Consider the following 19,118-nt stretch of genomic DNA (forward strand, 5'->3'; position numbering starts at 1 on the left):
CACGACCCCAATTGACCAACCAGTGACCCACGACCCCAGTTGACCAACCAGTGACCCACGACCCCAGTTGATCAACCAGTGACCCAAGTAATCCGAGTTGACAAACAGGTGACCCACGTAACCCTAATTGACCAACAATGACCCACACACATCAGTTGACTAACATATGACTCACTCACCCCATTTGACCAACCAGTGACCCAAGTAACCCGAGTTGACCAACAAATGACCAACGTAAGCCGAATATATCAACACATGACACACACTCCCCAGTTGACCAATAGAGGACTCACGTAAACCTAATCGAACAACGGATGACCTTCCTAATAGTCCGTGGCCATAGTTTTCACCAAGTCTATCGTCCGCCTCCCCTCCCTACTCCCCCCTCCCACCTAACCATTTCCTATGGTTAACCCCATTCTGTCACCAAACGGATATCCTTCCATTGAAATTTTTAACATGCCTGTCGTCATATGTGGTGAATAATTTCTGGGCTCATTATTTTGGAATGATTTGAAAAGTCTCCATTCTCCTGTGGTTTTTTATTTTATTTCAACATCCACAATTGTAGTTATTTGGTGTCACCATCCTCCTATTGTAGTTATTTGGTGTCATCCCGCCTACTGTAGTCATTCGGTGTCACCCCCCCCCCCCCTGTATATTTCTGTCTTCACGCCTTCCCACAAGTCATATGGTGTCTTTATCGTTCCGCTCTAGTTGATGTTCTTCGAGTATGTTTTATAATGCTCCGCTTTTGTTGTTTACTTGTTGAAATATGGAATAGCTAGATCTACGCTCTGTAAAGACCTTAAGTAGCAATGTTACAGTGTTTTCTATGTTTAACAGCGAGGGGTGGGGGGGGGGGGGGGGAGGGCAACATACTGTAGGCCCACCGGTAGTTACAGGTACCTGTCTTAAATCAACAACACTGTACCTATTCCATAGAGCGTTAAACAATTCCCTGACAGTGTCACGCAGGGGTCAAGATGGTTGCATGGGTCAGTGTGTTGGCATTTGACCGTGGCTCAGGTTGTGTGGCTAAACATAGAGGTGAATTATGCTGGCGAGGTAGGCTGCACTCAATGTTAACGACTTGCTGGACGTGACGGAGGTTGTATGTGACATATGACATATGCTTCTGGATGTCATGAGGTTGGGACGTGACGTGGGTTCTGGGCGTGAGAGTTGGAGACGTGACATTGGGTCTATGCTGGGATGTGACATTTAACGACGTGACAGATTGAGACGTGACATGGGGTTGGACGTGGCAGTTCGAGACGTGACATGAGGTTTGGCGTGACAGATTGAGACGTGACATGGTGTTTGGACATGGCATGGGGTTTGGACGTGACAGATTGAAACGTAACATCTGCACGTGGACGGACGTAAGATTAGGCTTTCGCCTAACACCTGGTCGTAAAAGTGACGTAATGATTTATTGTATTGATACATGCCCTTGTTTACTGACTGATAGCTCTTGCAGTCTCAAACCTTCCTTAGTTCATTGTCGGCTGGTAATGTGTAGTGAGTCTAAAGTTGTTTTAAACTGTGTGTTGGAGTTTTATGGTGATTTTTTTTCATTCTGACCGTGTCGTAAACTCGTTTTCTCGCATTGACGTAATGGTCATTAATTGAACAACATATATTTAATTCGCCGATTGTGTTGTTCAGATCTCTCTTCGCTATGGTTATCGAGTCCTTGTTTTACTAAGTTTTTGATCTTAGTATGCCTAGCCAGGTGTTATCACTATGTCAATGAAGGATTCTTGAAAGTGTTATAATAATGTTCGATAGATCTTTGTGGATACTTGTGTATTCTTATTTCTGGTAGTTCTAGCAGTCTAAAAATTAGAGGTGTTTTTTTTTCTTCGAGGAACATCAATGTGCTTACTGTGACTTGTTTTATTTTCAGATGTAGATCTATGAGTAAGTGTAGAACGAATACATTTAGGTTAGCGTCAGTCGCTCACAGCAAATGATTGTATATGTAGAATGTTTACAGTATCAGACTTGTGGCCCGCGCGTTTCTTGAGTGTGGAGTATGACATTGCCGTGTCCAGATGTAGGTCAAAGGTCAAACATGCCAGGTTTGGTGGGACAGAACTGTACACAGCAAGTTCCGGTAGACGCGGAGAACATGCCCGCCAGTGATTCCCGTGACGTCATTGTCTTGCAGGGCGACGTCACAGCCATGGCTGACGTCACGTCCGGCCGTGGCAGGAGGCTCGTGATGGAGACCCCGGCCTATTCCACCGACTCTGAGGAGTTGGAGGATTGCTCGGAGACCTCCCTGGGGTCGGAGGACGCCTTGACGAGCAGCCCGGGGGATTCGTCCCTGCGACCCCAGGGGCTAGACGAGAATGACAACTGTGATAAAGAAAATATCAAATTATTGACTTCCATCCGTGCCAGTCTGGTGAACAATAAAACAGCGTCGCTGGAGAACAGCGACGGCTGGTTAAGGACTAACCACAGCCCGGGTTCGAAACACAGTGAGGATAACAAGCGGAACCTTATCGAGCTGCAGATGATTCATACGCTAAAGGAAAACGGCGTGAGGCCGCACGAGAACCGGGTGGGGTTCAAGGCCAAGCCGCGCGGCAAACAGTCCGCACCTGCCGAGACGAACCAGGGACAATCCTCTGCGGGCGAGGGCAGCGCCAACAACCAGAGGCAGCGGTCACTCGAGCCCGAGCCTGTTCCGGTCAAGGTGAAACACCTGCAGAGGTCAAGGTCATTTCCTCAGATCACCCAGCGCGTTTTGTTTACCCCCATCCGGCCTAGTCCAGAAGAATCCGGGTTGTTCCCCCCTGTCTGTGGTAAGACGTCCACAGAGTCGGCTCCTGCAGATGGCGCAGTAGGTGGGGTGGACGTGAACGCCGCCCGCCCCGCCAACGAGGGACGGAGAATCCCCTCCAAATCTCAACCAGCCAACCCTCCCGTGGCTCGTGTGAACCCACAAGCCAACCCCAACCCACAGACCAACCCCAACTCTCAGGCCAACCCCGCCCTCCAGCAGATGAAAACGCCCGTGTACCCTCAGCCCGTGTACCTCCCGCCCAGCGTCTACTGCCAGCAGACCGGCCTACCCGTCCTGTACATCCAAGGCGCCAGCTACGTCATCCAGTCAGACTGCTACCAGTCAGACTTCGGCGCCTCGTTGTTTGTTGTGGAACCCGGCCCCAAATCTATGCAGCCATCTCCGGCCTCCCACCCCAGCAGCGCGCCAAAACATTTTCGGGAAAACCCCAAGTACGATATCAAACCCCACCCCGACCCGGCGGCTCCAAACAAATCAAACAGTATTCACGACATCAACAGCTCAAAGCAAATCGAACCTGTTTATCCTAACCACTGTGATCCCTGCGCACACGACAGGCAGTCAGTCAATCCGCCAGTCCTGAGGCGCAAACACAAGCAGCCGCTGCTTCCCGACCCGATGATTCCCAAGTTCTCTGAGCTGGCGTCTATGGGCATGTCCCCCACCGCTTCACCCCAGCAGTACCCCCAGCCTACTCACCAGCAGGCTACCTTCTACTCACACCACGTGACCAGTAGTCAGGCTGTGTATCAGGTGAATGCGACAACGTCTTCTACGGCGTTTCTCCCGCAAGGGTCGACGCCCCCCCTCCGTGGCGTCGTCACACCCGACAGAAACCGCCAAAGGGGGTAGGGCGCCCCAGGAGGGTAAACCTGATAAAAGAAACGTTAGCGGACCCAGCGGGTCTGGCTCCGTGGGCTTTGTGACGGACCACACGGGGCTGGTCATATACGGACCCCAGCCGCCGTTGAACGAGACAGTGATGTCGCCCGGCAGCTCGGCCAAGCATCGGCCGATGGAAGGCGGGCCTCAGCCTTACATGGAGCCCGCCCACAGCGGGATCGTCTACGTCGATGTGGGGTCGGGCTCGTATGTGACCATCGACGCTTCCCAGCTGGAACCCTCGCCTTACACAGTGCCCTTTCAGGGATCATCAGGACCTTATCAGGGATCTTCAGGACCTTATCATGGGTCTACAGGACCTTATCATGGGTCTACAGGACCTTACCAGGGACCTACCGGACCTTACCAGGGGTCGGTAGGACCTTATCAGGGATCTTCAGGACCTTACCAGGGATCGTCAGGACCTTATCAGGGATCTTCAGGGCCTTATCAGGGATCTACAGGACCTTACCAAGGATCTTCGGGACCTTACCAAGGCTCAACAGGACCTTATGTGCTCACTGGAGAGAACGGCCAAGAGCTGCACACGGCCATTAACATGGACAACTGTGAGTGTTTTATACTTTCTCCCAAATCGCATTTGTAATACTAAAGTGTTTCGCTTGCTCTAACACCCCCCCCCCCCCCAACCAAACCCCCTCCCCAACCAAACCCCATCCCCATACATCGAGATAAAAATACCCCACTCGTTTGCTGCACTACCAACTCCACCTATACCTTAACCCTTTTCTAAAATACTTTTTGTTTTTCAGCATAGTAAACTCCAGGTTTGAACGTTTGAACCTTTACAATCGTTTACCTGTTTTAATTATCTCTCCCACGAGTAATGAAGTTTGTACTTGATTAGAAGCTTATATAGACAAGGCGGTAATTACTTGAGCTATTTTAACATGAGCATCCAAACGGGCAAAGGTTGGAGATAATTGAAAGGGAAGGCATACTATGGAGTTGCCTCCCTTTGGTCGATTACTCTCCCTTACAAAAAAAAAAAATTGGCGTAAAAAAAAAAAAGTTGCCATCGAAAGAGAACGGCGTCAAGATTGCAGAATGTCGCTTTATTTCGGGATTTTTTTTTTTAAATTTTTTTTTTTTTTTGTAACTTCTCAACTGTCTTTATCTTCGGGGAAATGCTTTAAAAATGGTCGGTAATTTAAAAGATTTAGATATTTTTGCTTTCAAGTAATGCAGCAGACACAAATGGGTGTTTACTGCAAGTCGTGGTGGCGCGGCCGCTGACATTCTCAGCATAGCTGAGCCGGCACTTTTCTGCTAGATGCTTTCAACAGGGTGGGACTAGGCTGTTTCAGTTGGGTTTTTTTTTATATTAAATTAAAATTTATCAGTTTGACACTCTGTGGGAACTACAACACCAAAAAAAAAGTTGCATTAAGATCCGACTGTCCTTGTTGTCTTTGTAACACTACTCCAGCCAGAGTTATCCACAGAATGCGGTTAACATGGGCATTGTAAGCGGGTGGCTTCCCTTGGTTGCCTCTCGTCCTAATCGAGACTCAGAGAAAAAAATATTTTTTAACGCGCGGGTAAGATTCGCATCGGGAGTTATCGTTCTTGAGGCCTAGGTTATGATAAACACAGCCGTCGGTCTATCATGTTTTTTAGCCTAAGTTGCCTGAGAGTTAAAAGAAAAAAACTCATATTTTTCAGTAAACTTTGAAAATTGTTTTGAAACATTTCTTCAATGAAAACCAAAACCATTTCGAAACTGGAGTGCGTTGGTTGTTATTTACGTTTTACTTGAATCACGTGGTCTGGAGCTGCGACCCTGTTATCGCAATCTCAAGGTCAAGATGATCGTCTGCTCTCATCACTTTTGGGTCGCTGCAGGCAGGATGCAAGAGATATGCCATTCCAAGCCCGTTAGCAAAACATCGCCTGCTAGATGGACGACCCCCCCCCCCCCGTCTCCTCCTTGACCGTTCTCCTCCTTGACCGTCTCCTCCTTGACCGTCTCCTCCTTGACCGTCTCCTCCTTGACCGTCTCCTCCTTGACCGTCTCCTCCTTGACCGTCCTGCTCCTTGACCGTCTCCTCCTTGACCGTTCTGCTCCTTGACCGTCTCCTCCTTGACCGTTCTCCTCCTTGACCATCTCCTCCTTGACCGTCTCCTCCTTGACCATCTCCTCCTTGACCGTCTCCTCCTTGACCGTCTCCTCCTTGACCGTCTCCACCTTGACCGTCTCCACCTTGACCGTCTCCTCCTTGACCGTCTCCTCCTTGACCGTCTGCTCCTTGACCGTCTCCTCCTTGACCGTCTCCTCCTTGACCGTTCTGCTTCAGGTCACTAGGACCATTGTATATCTTGTATGATTGTGGCGTCAATAATACATTTATTTATTGAATAGTTAGCTTGTAGTTGCATAGCAACGCGAGGCGGTTGTCGTTGAAATGCCGTCAGTATAATGTGCTATCGAGATGTTTTTTTCGTGCCCATAATGCTGTTCTGGACAGGTCAAAGGTCGATCGGACACTTGGACCTGTTCAAGGGGAAGACCGGCATAATGGCAGATATATTTTATGGATATTTCCCTAGGTACATTTTGAAATTACAAATGTGTGTGTTGGGGGGGGGGGGGGGCGGCTCATTAGCCTAATGGTTAAAAATATTTCATAAAAGGAACCTTTACATACATTTTGAAGTAAGAAAGGGGGGTGGGGGGGTGGCTAGTTCCTACTAATGGTAGAGGTATTGGCCAAACAAAACAAAAACTGCGACCTACAGTTGTTTCATTAAGTCCCAGACGTTCTTATGTTCATCGTGATAGTGATATGGTCTAGTTCATCTCCTCGCACCGTGTACTTCTCACTTGACTGCTCATCCTCTAGGCCTAGCCTCGAGAGATCGTGATGACAGTAAGGAGTTTAACCCCGCCTCCCCCCTACACACATACACACACAGAATCCTCCTCCGTCTACAGACCCCTCCCCGATGTCTAGAAGTATACACCCGGCAGCTTTTATTACGTGCAGTTTACCATCTCGTTTTCACTTGAGCGGCAACAACTGCAACAATAAATATCGGGAAATGTGAGCACCTCGTGTCGTTTGACTGGTTTAAACTAGACGCAATATTCTGCCACCTCTGGTTAACTAGACGCAATACACTGCCACTTCTGGTTAACTCGACGCAATACACAGCCACCTCTGGTTAACTAGACGCAATACACTGCCACCTCTGGTTAACTCGACGCAATCCACTGCCACCTCTGGTTAACTAGACGCAATACACTGCCATCTCTGGCTAACTACATAAAATAGGCTAGCCACCTCTGGTTAGCTAGACGCAATACCTTTCATTAGCCTGCTCTGACTAAATACATAACTATATACTTGGCTAACTAGACGCAATGCACTATCCACCCCTTACTTACTAGAAGCAATCTATTACTCATTATTCACGAACTAGACGCACTGGTCAATGAGGTACCATCCTGGGTGGTCAGCATGTGGTTACGTGGGTGGCAGGTTTTAGTAACACGATGGGTGGCCGGGTTTACCACCCTCTCCTTCATCAAACATCCCTGAAGCTGCTCCACCATTAAACAAGTCCTGACGAGTACGCACACGGTGGGCGAAACTGCAGTAAAACTTCACCATCTCCGACGTGATTTTATTGAACTAACGAAAACGATTTTTAAAAAAAAATCGTTTTATTTTCCCTGTGTGTGTGCCAAGAAATATTTAAGATGAATGAAGGATAGAGATCATCATCGGCGTGGCACCCGCCCAATTTTTTTTTTTTTTTTTTTTTTTTTTTAATGTAAGAGAGGAAGAGTGACTAAATTTTGACCCGAATTTCGGCTAATACCCTTTTGTTGCTGGCATGGTGCCAGAAAAGGTGAAGCGCGTGCTGATGTTGTACCTGAGGCGAGACGTCTCGAGTTGTTGCCCTTATGCACGTCGGTGAAAGGGGCGGAGTCCCTTTTTACTTTTTTTTTTTTTTACGTTGACCGAAAATAGACTCATGTCATATATCATTCAGTTTATTGTCTCATTTACTGTAATGTTTTCTTTTATATTGACAGCCTTGCTATTTAATATTTATACCACCTTTCCCCCATATAGATTCCTCTTTGCTGAACATTTGATGTTTCTTTGTTCCCTCACTCACTCACTCTCTCTCTCTATCTCTCTCTCTCTCTCTCTATGAGACACACACCTGTTCCATATCCTGCAGACGACTCCACAGCTGCGCTTCTACCTCTCCAATCCCAGACAAAACTGAACCGTAGTTCCGAATTCCTTTTTTTTTACCTCTCCTTCTCCTCCCCCCCCCCCCCTTCTTCCTCCTCCTGTCTGGTGGAATTTTCCAGGTAAACTGGTTTATCACCTGGTCCCGGTGCCTTCATCAGTTCACAAACACAAACCACTTGCAAGATCTGTGGGATGTATGTTGAGGTGTTCTTTTTTTTTTTTACCTTGTATTTCTTATATGAAAATCCCGACCTTATGACTTGGCGGGTCTAAGTAGAAACATTGGGGAGGGGGTGAGTCACTCAGACACAGAACAAGATGAGCTGTCTGGTTCAGCCTTGTGCTCGTCTAGAGTGGGGGGGGGGGGGGGGGGCATGGAGGAGGAGGTTCACATAGGCGCATACGCACGTCGTTGTAAACGGCCCTTAGGTTATTCTCTTGTCACGTTCAGCGATGGGTTTTATTTGAGAAGTGATGGTTGATATATTCTGACCGATGCGTGTTTGTAAAACCTGACCAAATGTTATTAATATAAATACTGAATGTCTTCTTTTGAAATACTAGCCGACGTCTCTCGTCTAACGGATGTTTTATTTTTCACTAATACTGCCCCCCCCCCACCTAAAAAAATACCTACTTATTTTCAAATACTGAAAGACTTTTTTCCTCAACTGAATATTTCCCCCAAATACAAACCGACTGAGTTTATTTCCAAATACTTTTGGTTGTTTACACATCGGCCGAAGGTTATGTAACATGTCTGTCGAAAGGTAAATTAAAGTTATCGAAAGGTTATATTATTTATACATCTGCCAAAGATTACTTCACACACGCAAGTGGTCGTTATCTTGCATACTTTTTTTCTACTAGTGATGGTTTTTATAGCTTGGCCGAAAGTTATTTTACACATATTTGTCAAAAGTTTGTTATATAATGCTACATATAGTAAAAAAAAAGACCGATTTTTTTTTCAACCTACATAATATACTGATTTTTTTTTTTTAAAATATTTGTCGAACGTTATTTTACACACTTTGACTGACAGTTTCGGGATGTGTCTTTGAAAACTATTTTAATCAACTTGGCGGATTGCTGTTTTACACACCTTGGCTGAATGTTCATCCAGAGAGCCTTATGGCCGTCCACCAAATTTTGACCGACGTGCCAGTTTTTAAACCCATGTCACTTGTTCAGCTGAAGCCATTAGCCCGTAGCCTACCCCGTAACCCCAGCCCGACCCCATTTTTCTACCTGTACCGCACCATTCCCCAGCCCTAGCCCCCCCCCCCCTTCACGCCTCTATCAGCTGGGGCTTCATTCATACCGGGTTACCTCGTGATGGACTTTAAAGCTATAAATAGAACAGCTTCACATGATTTAACATTCATTCGGTCGTTTCTTCCTGTCGACACACCTGAGCTACACACTGGCTGGGCTGTGTATGTAGACTTAGATTGATGTACACAAGCTCAGCTGTATATATAGATTGATGTACACTAGCTCAGCTGTATATATAGATTGATGTACACTAGCTCAGCTGTATATATAGATTGATGTACACTAGCTGAGCTGTATATATGTAGATTGATGTACACTAACTCATCTGTATATATGTAGATTGATGTGTACTAGACAGCTGTGTATGTTGATTTAGATTGGACACAGGAGGATTAAATTTGTTAGTAGATTTGAATGGATTAAATTTGTCAGTAGATTTGAATGGATTAAATTTGTCGGATTTGAATGGATTAAATTTGTCAGAAGATTTGAATGGATTAAATTTGTCAGTAGATTTGAATGGATTAAATTTGTCAGCAGATTTGAATGGATTAAATTTGTCAGTAGATTTGAATGGATTAAATTTGTCGGATTTGAATGGATTAAATTTTTAGTAGATTTGAATGGATTAAATTTGTCAGTAGATTTGAACGGATTAAATTTTGTCAGTAGATTTGAACGGATTAAATTTTGTCAGTAGATTTGGATGGATTAAATTTTGTCAGTAGATTTGGATGGATTAAATTTTGTCAGTAGATTTGGATGGATGTCGACACACTCGGATTAAATGTCAGTAAATTAGTATGTATTTGGACACACTAGTATAGCTATCTCAGTTGATGTGTATTACTTTGTACATTAGTATTAGCTCTTCAGTGCCATTTCTGTACATTAGTATTAGCGCTTTTGATCGGCCTTGGTCTTTAAGCTCATCTCTCCATATCTTTAGAAACTCCTCGGATTTAAGCTTGTTTGCTTGTATGTTCTATTGATCTTTGTACACTAATAAAGCTTTATTTACCGCGTGCATTCTGTGCCACTATACTTTGTACTGCTCACATCGTGTTATCCTACCATTCCCGTGACTGCGTGAGTGCGAACGATATTCTACAAGGTTGATGTTTTTGTTGTCTATTGTAGTGGTGGCAGTTTAAGTGACAAACATGGGGGGGGGGGGGGAGGTCAGTGGTCTGTGAGTGTCGTCACGTGAAAGTGAGCAGTCGAACTCTGACCTCATTAGAACTTAACTCACGTGAGTTGTGTAACCTGAGCCCCGTGTCCAGCGTGTCATTAACAGCGTGCCAACTGTGTCAAACCGTGTGTCGTTAATGCAGTGCCCAGTTTATGACTACTTCAGCGTGTCAGACATGTGTCATAAACAAAGTGTCTAGTGTGTCATCCGTGTGTCGTAAGCGCCGTGTACGACTAGGTTAAATGTGTTGTCCGTGTGTCATTTCTTTCTTGGAATTTTTTTCCTTTGCTGTACACATGTGGCGTAGGCTGGTGTCAAGTTCTAAGATCACGTGACCGGTACTCCGTAGGTCACCAGCGGTGATACTTACGGTCTGTCTGGTTAAAGAAAACACCAGCACGACCTATGTGTTTGAACTGAAATGTTACTTCTGTAGTAGCTTTGATGTGCTAGGCTCTAATTCTATTTTTATAGGAAAAATGTGTCTTTTACTTTACTCTGAATTTACGTACAATTCTTTTCGTTTTGTCATGACAAGTTGTATATAATCCCCGTTACATAAAGCAAACTTGAGTAAGATCTCAAAAAAAAAGGTTGCTTTTAAGAAATTATGGCCAATACATGTCTATAAGGGATTTTTTAAATATATATTTCTTCTGTTCTTTAAATATTTACTATATTTTCTTAAGTAAAATCTCTGTTTTGAGTATATTGTGCAATTCTGCAGAAATAAGACACACTATCCTGAATGTCTATACCATCAACAAACACGTCCTATACCATCAACAAACACGTCCTATACCATCAACAAACACGTCCTATACCATCAACAAACACGTCCTATACCATCAACAAACACGTCCTATACCATCAACAAACACGTCCTATACCATCTACAAACACTTCCTATACCATCAACAAACACTTCCTATACCATCAACAAACACGTCCTATACCATCAACAAACACGCCTTATACCATCAACATACACGTCCTATACCATCAACAAACACGTCCTATACCATCAACAAACACGTCCTATACCATCAACAAACACTTCCTATACCATCAACAAACACTTCCTATACCATCAACAAACACTTCCTATACCGTCTACATAGACGTCCGTTACCGTCCACATAGGCGCTCTTTACCGTCCATTTCGATGCCTAGTACCGACCGTCTATTTGGACGGTAAAGGACGTCTATGTGGACGGTAGGCACACATAGACACCCTGTACCGTCTACACAAAGCCAGCAGCTGACCATCAAGTTAACCGTACCCAAAATATGATGTGAAATGTGGTGCCCCGGTCAATAGGCCATGTCCAGTAGGGGAAATGACTCATTCAAGTTTCGATTTTTCCTGCCAGCTTTCTTACCATTCTTCTGTCGTCTCCACTGGGTTAGCGGTCTTTGTTACTTGTAAGCTGTAGGAATTTGATTCTCGTCCATGTTTAGCTGACGGAAACTATTTCATTCTAAACCATGAGATACTCAAATTTTAATTGGATTTACTTTATATTTCTCGTGTTGGAGAGTGCTTATAATTAAAACTAATGAATCTAAATCCGGAATAATTAAATTCTTGTTCTATTCAAATTGGATAAATGAACGAATTGTGTTATAATTTAACGTTTCATGTATAAGGATGATGTTTGTGGATGATATAAACAAACGTGAGGGGGACAGCTGCACTCCTCCGTGTATCCAGTACTTATCCAACCACGGAGGCATCTTTCCATCGTCATATATCCAGCATGTATCCAGTGTTGTATCCAACATCCCGAGTATCCAGTATGTGTCCAGCGGAGACAGCGCGCCATGTTGCCCCTCCCCTTTCCCCCAGACACTATCATCATCGACGTCTGACAGGATACGTATAGAATATAACTGGGTTTACTCGGGCAAGTATTAACACGGGTCTACGTTGATAATGATATTGCCGACATTAAAAAAAATTCTTTTTTTTTCCCTTCACTATATTTTCTTTTCTTTCGTGCACTTGTGCAATTATCCTTAGCAAAGAGAAAGGGAAGCAACTAGAAAATTATTTTGTTATCCAGATTTCGTAACTGCACGTCAACACCCCCCCCCCACCCCTCGGCGTGTGTGAGATCCCTATCGCTGACCCGTTTGTTTGTCTCTAGTTTGACAGATGACCAGGAGCGGAGAGTGCTAGGTCTAGAGTTTAGCTATGACTCACTAGGCAGTTACCCCCCCCCCCCACCCCCCCCCCCACTTCACCCTCGAGTTATATTACTCCCCCTATACACATTTGTTAACATTTTGTTTCCAGTAGTGACCCCCTCGCCGTTATATATTACAACCCCCCCCCGTCCCCCCCTCCCCGTCCCCCTCTCTAACATTTTGTTTCCGTTATCACACACCAGCTGATAAATACAAATTTAATTTTTTAAAAACTTAAGAGAAATTTGTTTCAAGTAGCAGCTTTTTCAGTCCAGATACCTCGATACATTTTATCGGCTATGACCTTCACATTCTTCTTTTCCAGACACCCCCCCCCCTTCCTTCCACAGACAACACCTTATCCTGTCTCCCCCTCTCTCAACCTCCCTACCAGTCTCTACCCCTTCCCCTCCCCTCTCATACTCCCGACTTTCCTCCTGACCCCGACTTCCCCTCTCCTACCTCCCCCTTCTCACCCTAACCCAGACTCTACCCGATCTTGTCGTTCCCCTAGCCTACCTCCCCCCTCCCCCAGTCCAGACTGTCCCCGACCCAGACTTTCCCCTCCTACCTCCTACCTCCCCCCTCCTTCTCTCACCCTAACCCAGACTCCCCCGACCCTGACTTTCCTCTCTCCTACCTCCCCCCTCCCCTAGCCCAGACTCCCCGACCCTGACTTTCCTCTCTCCTACCTCCCCCCTCCCCTAGCCCAGACTCCCCGACCCTGACTTGCCCCTACTTCCCCCTCCCCTAACCCAGACTCCCCGACCCTGACTTTCCTCTCTCCTACCTCCCCCCTCCCCTAGCCCAGACTCCCCGACCCTGACTTGCCCCTACTTCCCCCTCCCCTAACCCAGACTCCCCGACCCTGACTTTCCTCTCTCCTACCTCCCCCCTCCCCTAGCCCAGACTCCCCGACCCCGACTTTCTCTCTCTCCTACCTCTCCCCTCTCCCCCTAATACAGACTCCCCCTAGTAGACCCAGACTTGCCCCTACCTCCCCCCTCCCCCTAGCCCAGACTTTCCCCTACCCCCCTCCCCCTAGCCCAGACTTTCCCCTACCCCCCCTCCCCCTAGCCCAGACTTTCCCCTACCCCCCCCCCCCCTCCCCCCAGCCCAGACCAACTAGTGTGATGGCTCCCTTAGACTTAACGAGCTGGACTTCCTGTCCCAGTAAACAATTTTTTGTACACGAGCTTTGCTTTTCTAATCAGGGAACACGTGGTCTAGTGAAAACAATAGCATGGATGTGACGGTGTTACTTAGATAAGTCAGGGAGAGCTGGCGTAGTGTGGGGGGAGGGGGAAATAAAGGTGGGGGTGGTAGGGGATGTCTGATGGTGTTAGGTGAGGTAACGTCGGGTGGTAGGTGATAGCAGTAGTGCTTTTTTTTTTCAGAAATCTTTCTCCGGTGTGCTTCTCCGGAGAGTGATGGTGGGGGGGGGGGGGGGGGCATGCCTGAAAGAAACTCATGATATTAAGATAGTAGGTGCACAAAATGTTTTGGTTTTTAACTTTAGGTGACATATCTAAAAATGCATTGCTTGTCTCAACTGCTTTTAGCTGCTTATAAAAAAGATTTCATCCAATGTCGTTCTCTATGCCTGCAGGTAACATCATAGATACTATTTCACACGAAGTTACCGAAGCTATTTTCTAAGTATAGAATCTGGCTTCGCAGTTTTCCGAACTGTCTAGATAAAACTGTCATCGAGGCTTACAGTTAGATAAATAACAATGCCACGATAAAGTCAGCTGGCACTGTGTAACACTTTAAAATTTTGTGCTGCCCCAAATGTGTGGCATCTTGTGGGCGTGACCCATGGGACCACACGCAGCAGGCATTCCCTTTGTTTTTTCATTTGTCATCAGACGGGATCAAGGGAAACAACCACGGCAAGGGAAACAATCGTGTCGTTTCCCTTTGTCAGCAGTCTAGTGGGTGCTCGCCTTCGCCCCGTGTTGCCTTTATGTGCCCGCAATAACAAAATCTGAAATATGAGTGCGGCACGTTGTCTTCGTTAACCCCACGTCTAATAAATATTTTCTGTAATGTACGTAAAAAAAAATTAAGAAGAAAAAAAAACATCAAAAACCTACTAGATTAAAAAGACAAAAGTCGTTGAAATAGTTTGTTTTCCTCATTTCAAACCTGCAACCAGTCCGCATTTTGTATTTGTTATGAAACTATTTCAACAATGGCTCGAGCAAGTTATAGAAATGTTTATCTAGCATTTGCCTATTTGTCCGGCTAAGAAGTTTTGCACTAGGCCTTGTGGGGCGACAAAATCTGGCCAAGTTTGTTTCAATATTTCTTCCCCCCGACATTCCCCCCACATCCCCAGGTGATGGCCTTCGTCTTTTTGGTCAGCTTATGTGTAGGAAATATGATGACCATTTGATGCGGGGACCGTGTCTTGTTTACATTCGGCCGGGGCTGTGATATGGTGGGGCAGGGGAGGGGGTGGGGGAATTTGTGAGGAATGGCGTGAAGGATTTCGCCAGTCGTGTGGAGGTAATGGAAGGGTCAGTGTGACATTACATGTAAGTTGTTAAAAAGTTTGGACGGTGCCAGGATCATGGTGACCTCAAGTCTGCGACCTCCTCCTCCCTACCCCTTCTCTCCCCACAGTGTAAATAGAAATTTGGTCGCGGGAAATAGGACGAATTAACTTCAAAATTTTGGGAGCCTCAGTTAGGCTAGTTGGAGTCAGCTAGGCTATTCGCAGTTAGCTAGGCTAGTTGGAGTCAGCTAGGCTAGTTGGAGTCAGCTAGGCTAGTTGGGGTCAGCTAGGCTAGTTGGGATCAGCTAGGCTATTAGCAGTCAGCTAGGCTATTAGAAGTCAGCTAGGCTATTAGCAGTCAGCTATGCTAGTCGGTGATGAAATGAGAAATGTTAGATCGGCAAATAAAACGAAACAAATAGACAAACATGTTATGTATGTTAACCTGGTAAGTTTTCGTCTAATACTTTCTTGTTAGGTCACTAATTTACAATTGTTAGGCTTATACTATAGGTTTCATTTTTTAGTCCATTTGTCAAGGCGATAGATTTCATTTTCTAGGCAAACACATTTCTTATTCTAGAAGGATATCTTCTTGTAGACCAACATATTTACTCTAGCTGCTAGCAGGTCTACTTTTTTAAAATTTTGTTTTTTATTCGTTCATTTTGCAAGCAGGCATTTTATTCGGTTTAGTCAACTTTTTGCAAGTTTGTCAGATGGAAGTGGCTGGGGGGGGGGGGGGGGTCGCAAGAAAGTTTTGCTGAGAATTGTGGCATGTCTCCTCACTGTGTATAACATTTAGAGAGAGAGAGGGGGAGGGTTGATTATTGCTAGATTATGATTGATGTAGACTGCGCTTTATGGGGTCGAGTTTCACGGGAGAGGGAGGTGGGATGGGTGTGTTTGTGACGGGGTGGAAGGAGGGGTGGAAGAGACCGGTTAGTGAGGAGCGGTATGGGTTGAATGGGTTTACCGCCAGTCTAACGTGAGCACATCTATCAGCTGTAGTGTTTTTTAAAAGAAAACTAGGTTAATGGTCTGGGGGAGGGGGAGCTATGCGTGTTGACCCCCTCAACAAAACTGGGGAATTCGCACAGTGGCTCACGAGAAGACTAGCTGATTCCTGTAAGGGAAAGTGGCGTCACTAGGGGGTGTGCGAGTTGGGGGGGGGGATCCATGAATATACACCGACTATGATTACACCACCGAAAGTAACATCTCATTGTTCATAGACTTCTTAATTAATATACACATTATTTCTTGCTTTTCATTTCATGCATGTTTATTTTTAGACTTCTTAATTAATTTACACATTATTTCTTGCTTTTCATTTCATGCATGTTTATTTTTAAATTCAGAGCAGTGAATAATTCAAAATTGATTTAAATGAATTTCAATATATTTTTTTTTGTATGTTTCAGGTCCTGCTACTGTCCGGATGGTATCCAGCAACGGGCCGCCAGTCCCCATGCCCATGCAAGTTCCGCCAGGTCACATGGTCCAGCAGATCGTGGACGAGCATGGAATCCTGACCCACGTCATACTCTCCCCCCAGCCCCCTGGACCAACACCTCCACTAGGACCCTATGTATGTAGTAGTCAATAGGACTGTATGTATGTAGTATTCAGTAGGACCCTATGTATGTAGCATTCAGTGGGACCCTATGTATGTAGTAGTCAGTAGGACCCTTTGTATGTAGTAGTCAGTGGGACCCTATGTATGTAGTAGTCAGTAGGACCCTTTGTATGTAGTAGTCAGTAGGACCCTTTGTATGTAGTAGTCAGTAGGACCCTTTGTATGTAGTAGTCAGTAGGACCCTTTGTATGTAGTAGTTAGTAGGACTGTATGTATGTTGTCAGTAGAACCCTTTGTATGTTGTCATTAGTAGGACCATATGTATGTGTTCAGTAGGACCCTATTTATGTAGTTGTCAGTAGGACCCTTTGTATTTAGTAGTCAGTAGGACCCTTTGTATGTAGTAGTCAGTAGGACCCTTTGTATGTAGTAGTCAGTAGGACCCTATATATGTAGTAGTCAGTAGGACACTTTGTATGTAGTAGTCAGTAGGACCCTTTGTATGTAGTAATCAGTAGGACCCTTTGTATGTAGTAATCAGTAGGACCCTATGTATGTTGTCATCAGTAGGACCCTTTGTATGTAATAGTCAGTAGGACCCTATGTATGTAGTAGTCAGTAGGACCCTATGTATGTAGTAGTCAGTAGGACCCTATGTATGTAGTAGTCAGTAGGACCCTGTATATGTAGTAGTGAGTAGGACCTTATGTGTTTATGTACTGCGTAATCTCAGTCAATAGGACCCTGTTTACATGTGTTTGTTCTAGTAAATGCTAGATTCGTGTGTATACTGATAGGTACTAGGGCCTTTATGAAAATAGTGTGAATCACTACCTAGTAATGTTAATTACTTACAGCAATTACTAATTTATTAGTCTGGATTAGCAATGATCTACCGTGCCTGAAAAAAATTGGAAATATCTTTTACATGACACAATTGGTTGACAAAAATGCTGTCTTCTGCATACGCATTCTTGTGGGAAAATATTAATAACCCATATATAAGTGGCCGCCTTTTGAGTGAACAGGGAAATACAACCCATTTATTTATCATATAATACTTTATTTCTACACCCCCACAACCCTCATCATCTGGTAGTCTAAATGCGTAGTTGTCACCCCCCCCCCCCTCACACAGGGTACCGCCCATTGAACGCCCCCCCCCCCCACACACACACAGGGTTCCGCCCCTTGAACGCCCCCCCCCACACACACCCACACAGGGTTCCGCCCCTTGAACGGTACCGCCCGAGGTTGACTAGATGGCTTCTATGATTGTATATCCGGTGACGATAGGGGGCGCTGCGAGCGTAGACCAGACTGAGTACTTCCAGGTGGTTCGTGTTTACAGTTGCATCGGCTCAATCATATTTTTCCCCCTCGGTCACATCTGACCGGATGTTGTTGTCTGCGGTGTCACGCACTCGACTCGAGGCTGGGGAAGTGTGTCACGTGCCTTACCTCCCCTTTGCACGGTGGTCTGGTTGCTTCCCCCTTGTCTTTCCGTCACCCTAGTGAGAAGTCTGAGTCACACAGAAAACCCCTGGCACAGATAGGAGTCACATAATTGCAGAGTCGGTACGCAGCCCGAGTCACGTAAAGCCTAGAAAGATTGCAGTGTGGTGGGAAATCTACCCCATCATCGGAGACAATTTTTATTTTAAATTTATAAGGGCGGGGTGGGGAGGGGGGGAATCAATAGTCGACTCCAGGTCCTGAGATTTGTAGTTCATCGCTACATACATACATACATACATACATACATACATACATACATACATACACACACACACACACACATCACTGTACTGTTCTGTCGCTACACACATACAGTTTCTCACGCACACAAATCACTGCTATTCTGTCTAATTATTAGCGCTGAGGATTTCTTGTATGAGTCACGGACGGTAATCCTACATTGACCAAATGTATTTATTGTTATTGCCTAAATAGAGGAAGATGACTCATTAGGTAAAGGCAAAAAAAAATCAATTAATTGCTTACAACAGCCACTCACATCCCTCACATATCCACCCACTCATATTCACCCCCACATATCCACCCCCACATACACGTACTACGCATTCAACACCACGTTTTCTTTTTGTCGACGAAACCGTAATACGTTAGATCTAGGACTTTGCCTACAAATTTCACGATTGGCCCGACAACAATAATATTGCCGTGATCAATATTTATAGTAATAAGTGGGGGCCAGTGTAAGGTCCACCCAGCTCACCAACATTTTGATGGTGGTTTTATTAGGCAATAATATGTACCAATCAAGTCATCCTCCCTCATCCCCCACCCACACACACACACAGTGGGTGACCAGATCTCTAATTTGTTTCCTCAATTTAAGTCACTTTTTATATTTTACGAGTCTAGCTTTAAATTCTTTCGTCAAGCTAAGAGTAGACAATTTTGACGTTTAATTGTAG

General features: G+C 45.3%; 1 protein-coding gene across 7 annotated transcripts in view; it reads left to right on the forward strand.

Moving 5' to 3' along the window:
- LOC131954521 (fibronectin type-III domain-containing protein 3A) overlaps window positions 1-19,118 on the forward strand; it is a 103,906-nt gene that overhangs the window by 66,694 nt on the left and 18,094 nt on the right. For 5 of the 7 annotated variants that reach the window (XM_059318255.1, XM_059318254.1, XM_059318256.1 and 2 more), the window contains one exon: window positions 16,523-16,689. In XM_059318255.1, the coding sequence (XP_059174238.1) occupies window positions 16,523-16,689 (167 nt within the window). Of the gene's footprint in view, window positions 1-3,473; window positions 4,273-16,522; window positions 16,690-19,118 lie in introns of those variants that run through there. The other 2 variants (XM_059318252.1, XM_059318253.1) reach the window with 2 other exon arrangements.

Source organism: Physella acuta, unplaced genomic scaffold, assembly GCF_028476545.2.
Source record: "Physella acuta isolate Inbredline_101_S28 unplaced genomic scaffold, ASM2847654v3 ptg001008l, whole genome shotgun sequence".
Classification (NCBI taxonomy): Eukaryota; Metazoa; Mollusca; class Gastropoda; family Physidae; genus Physella; species Physella acuta.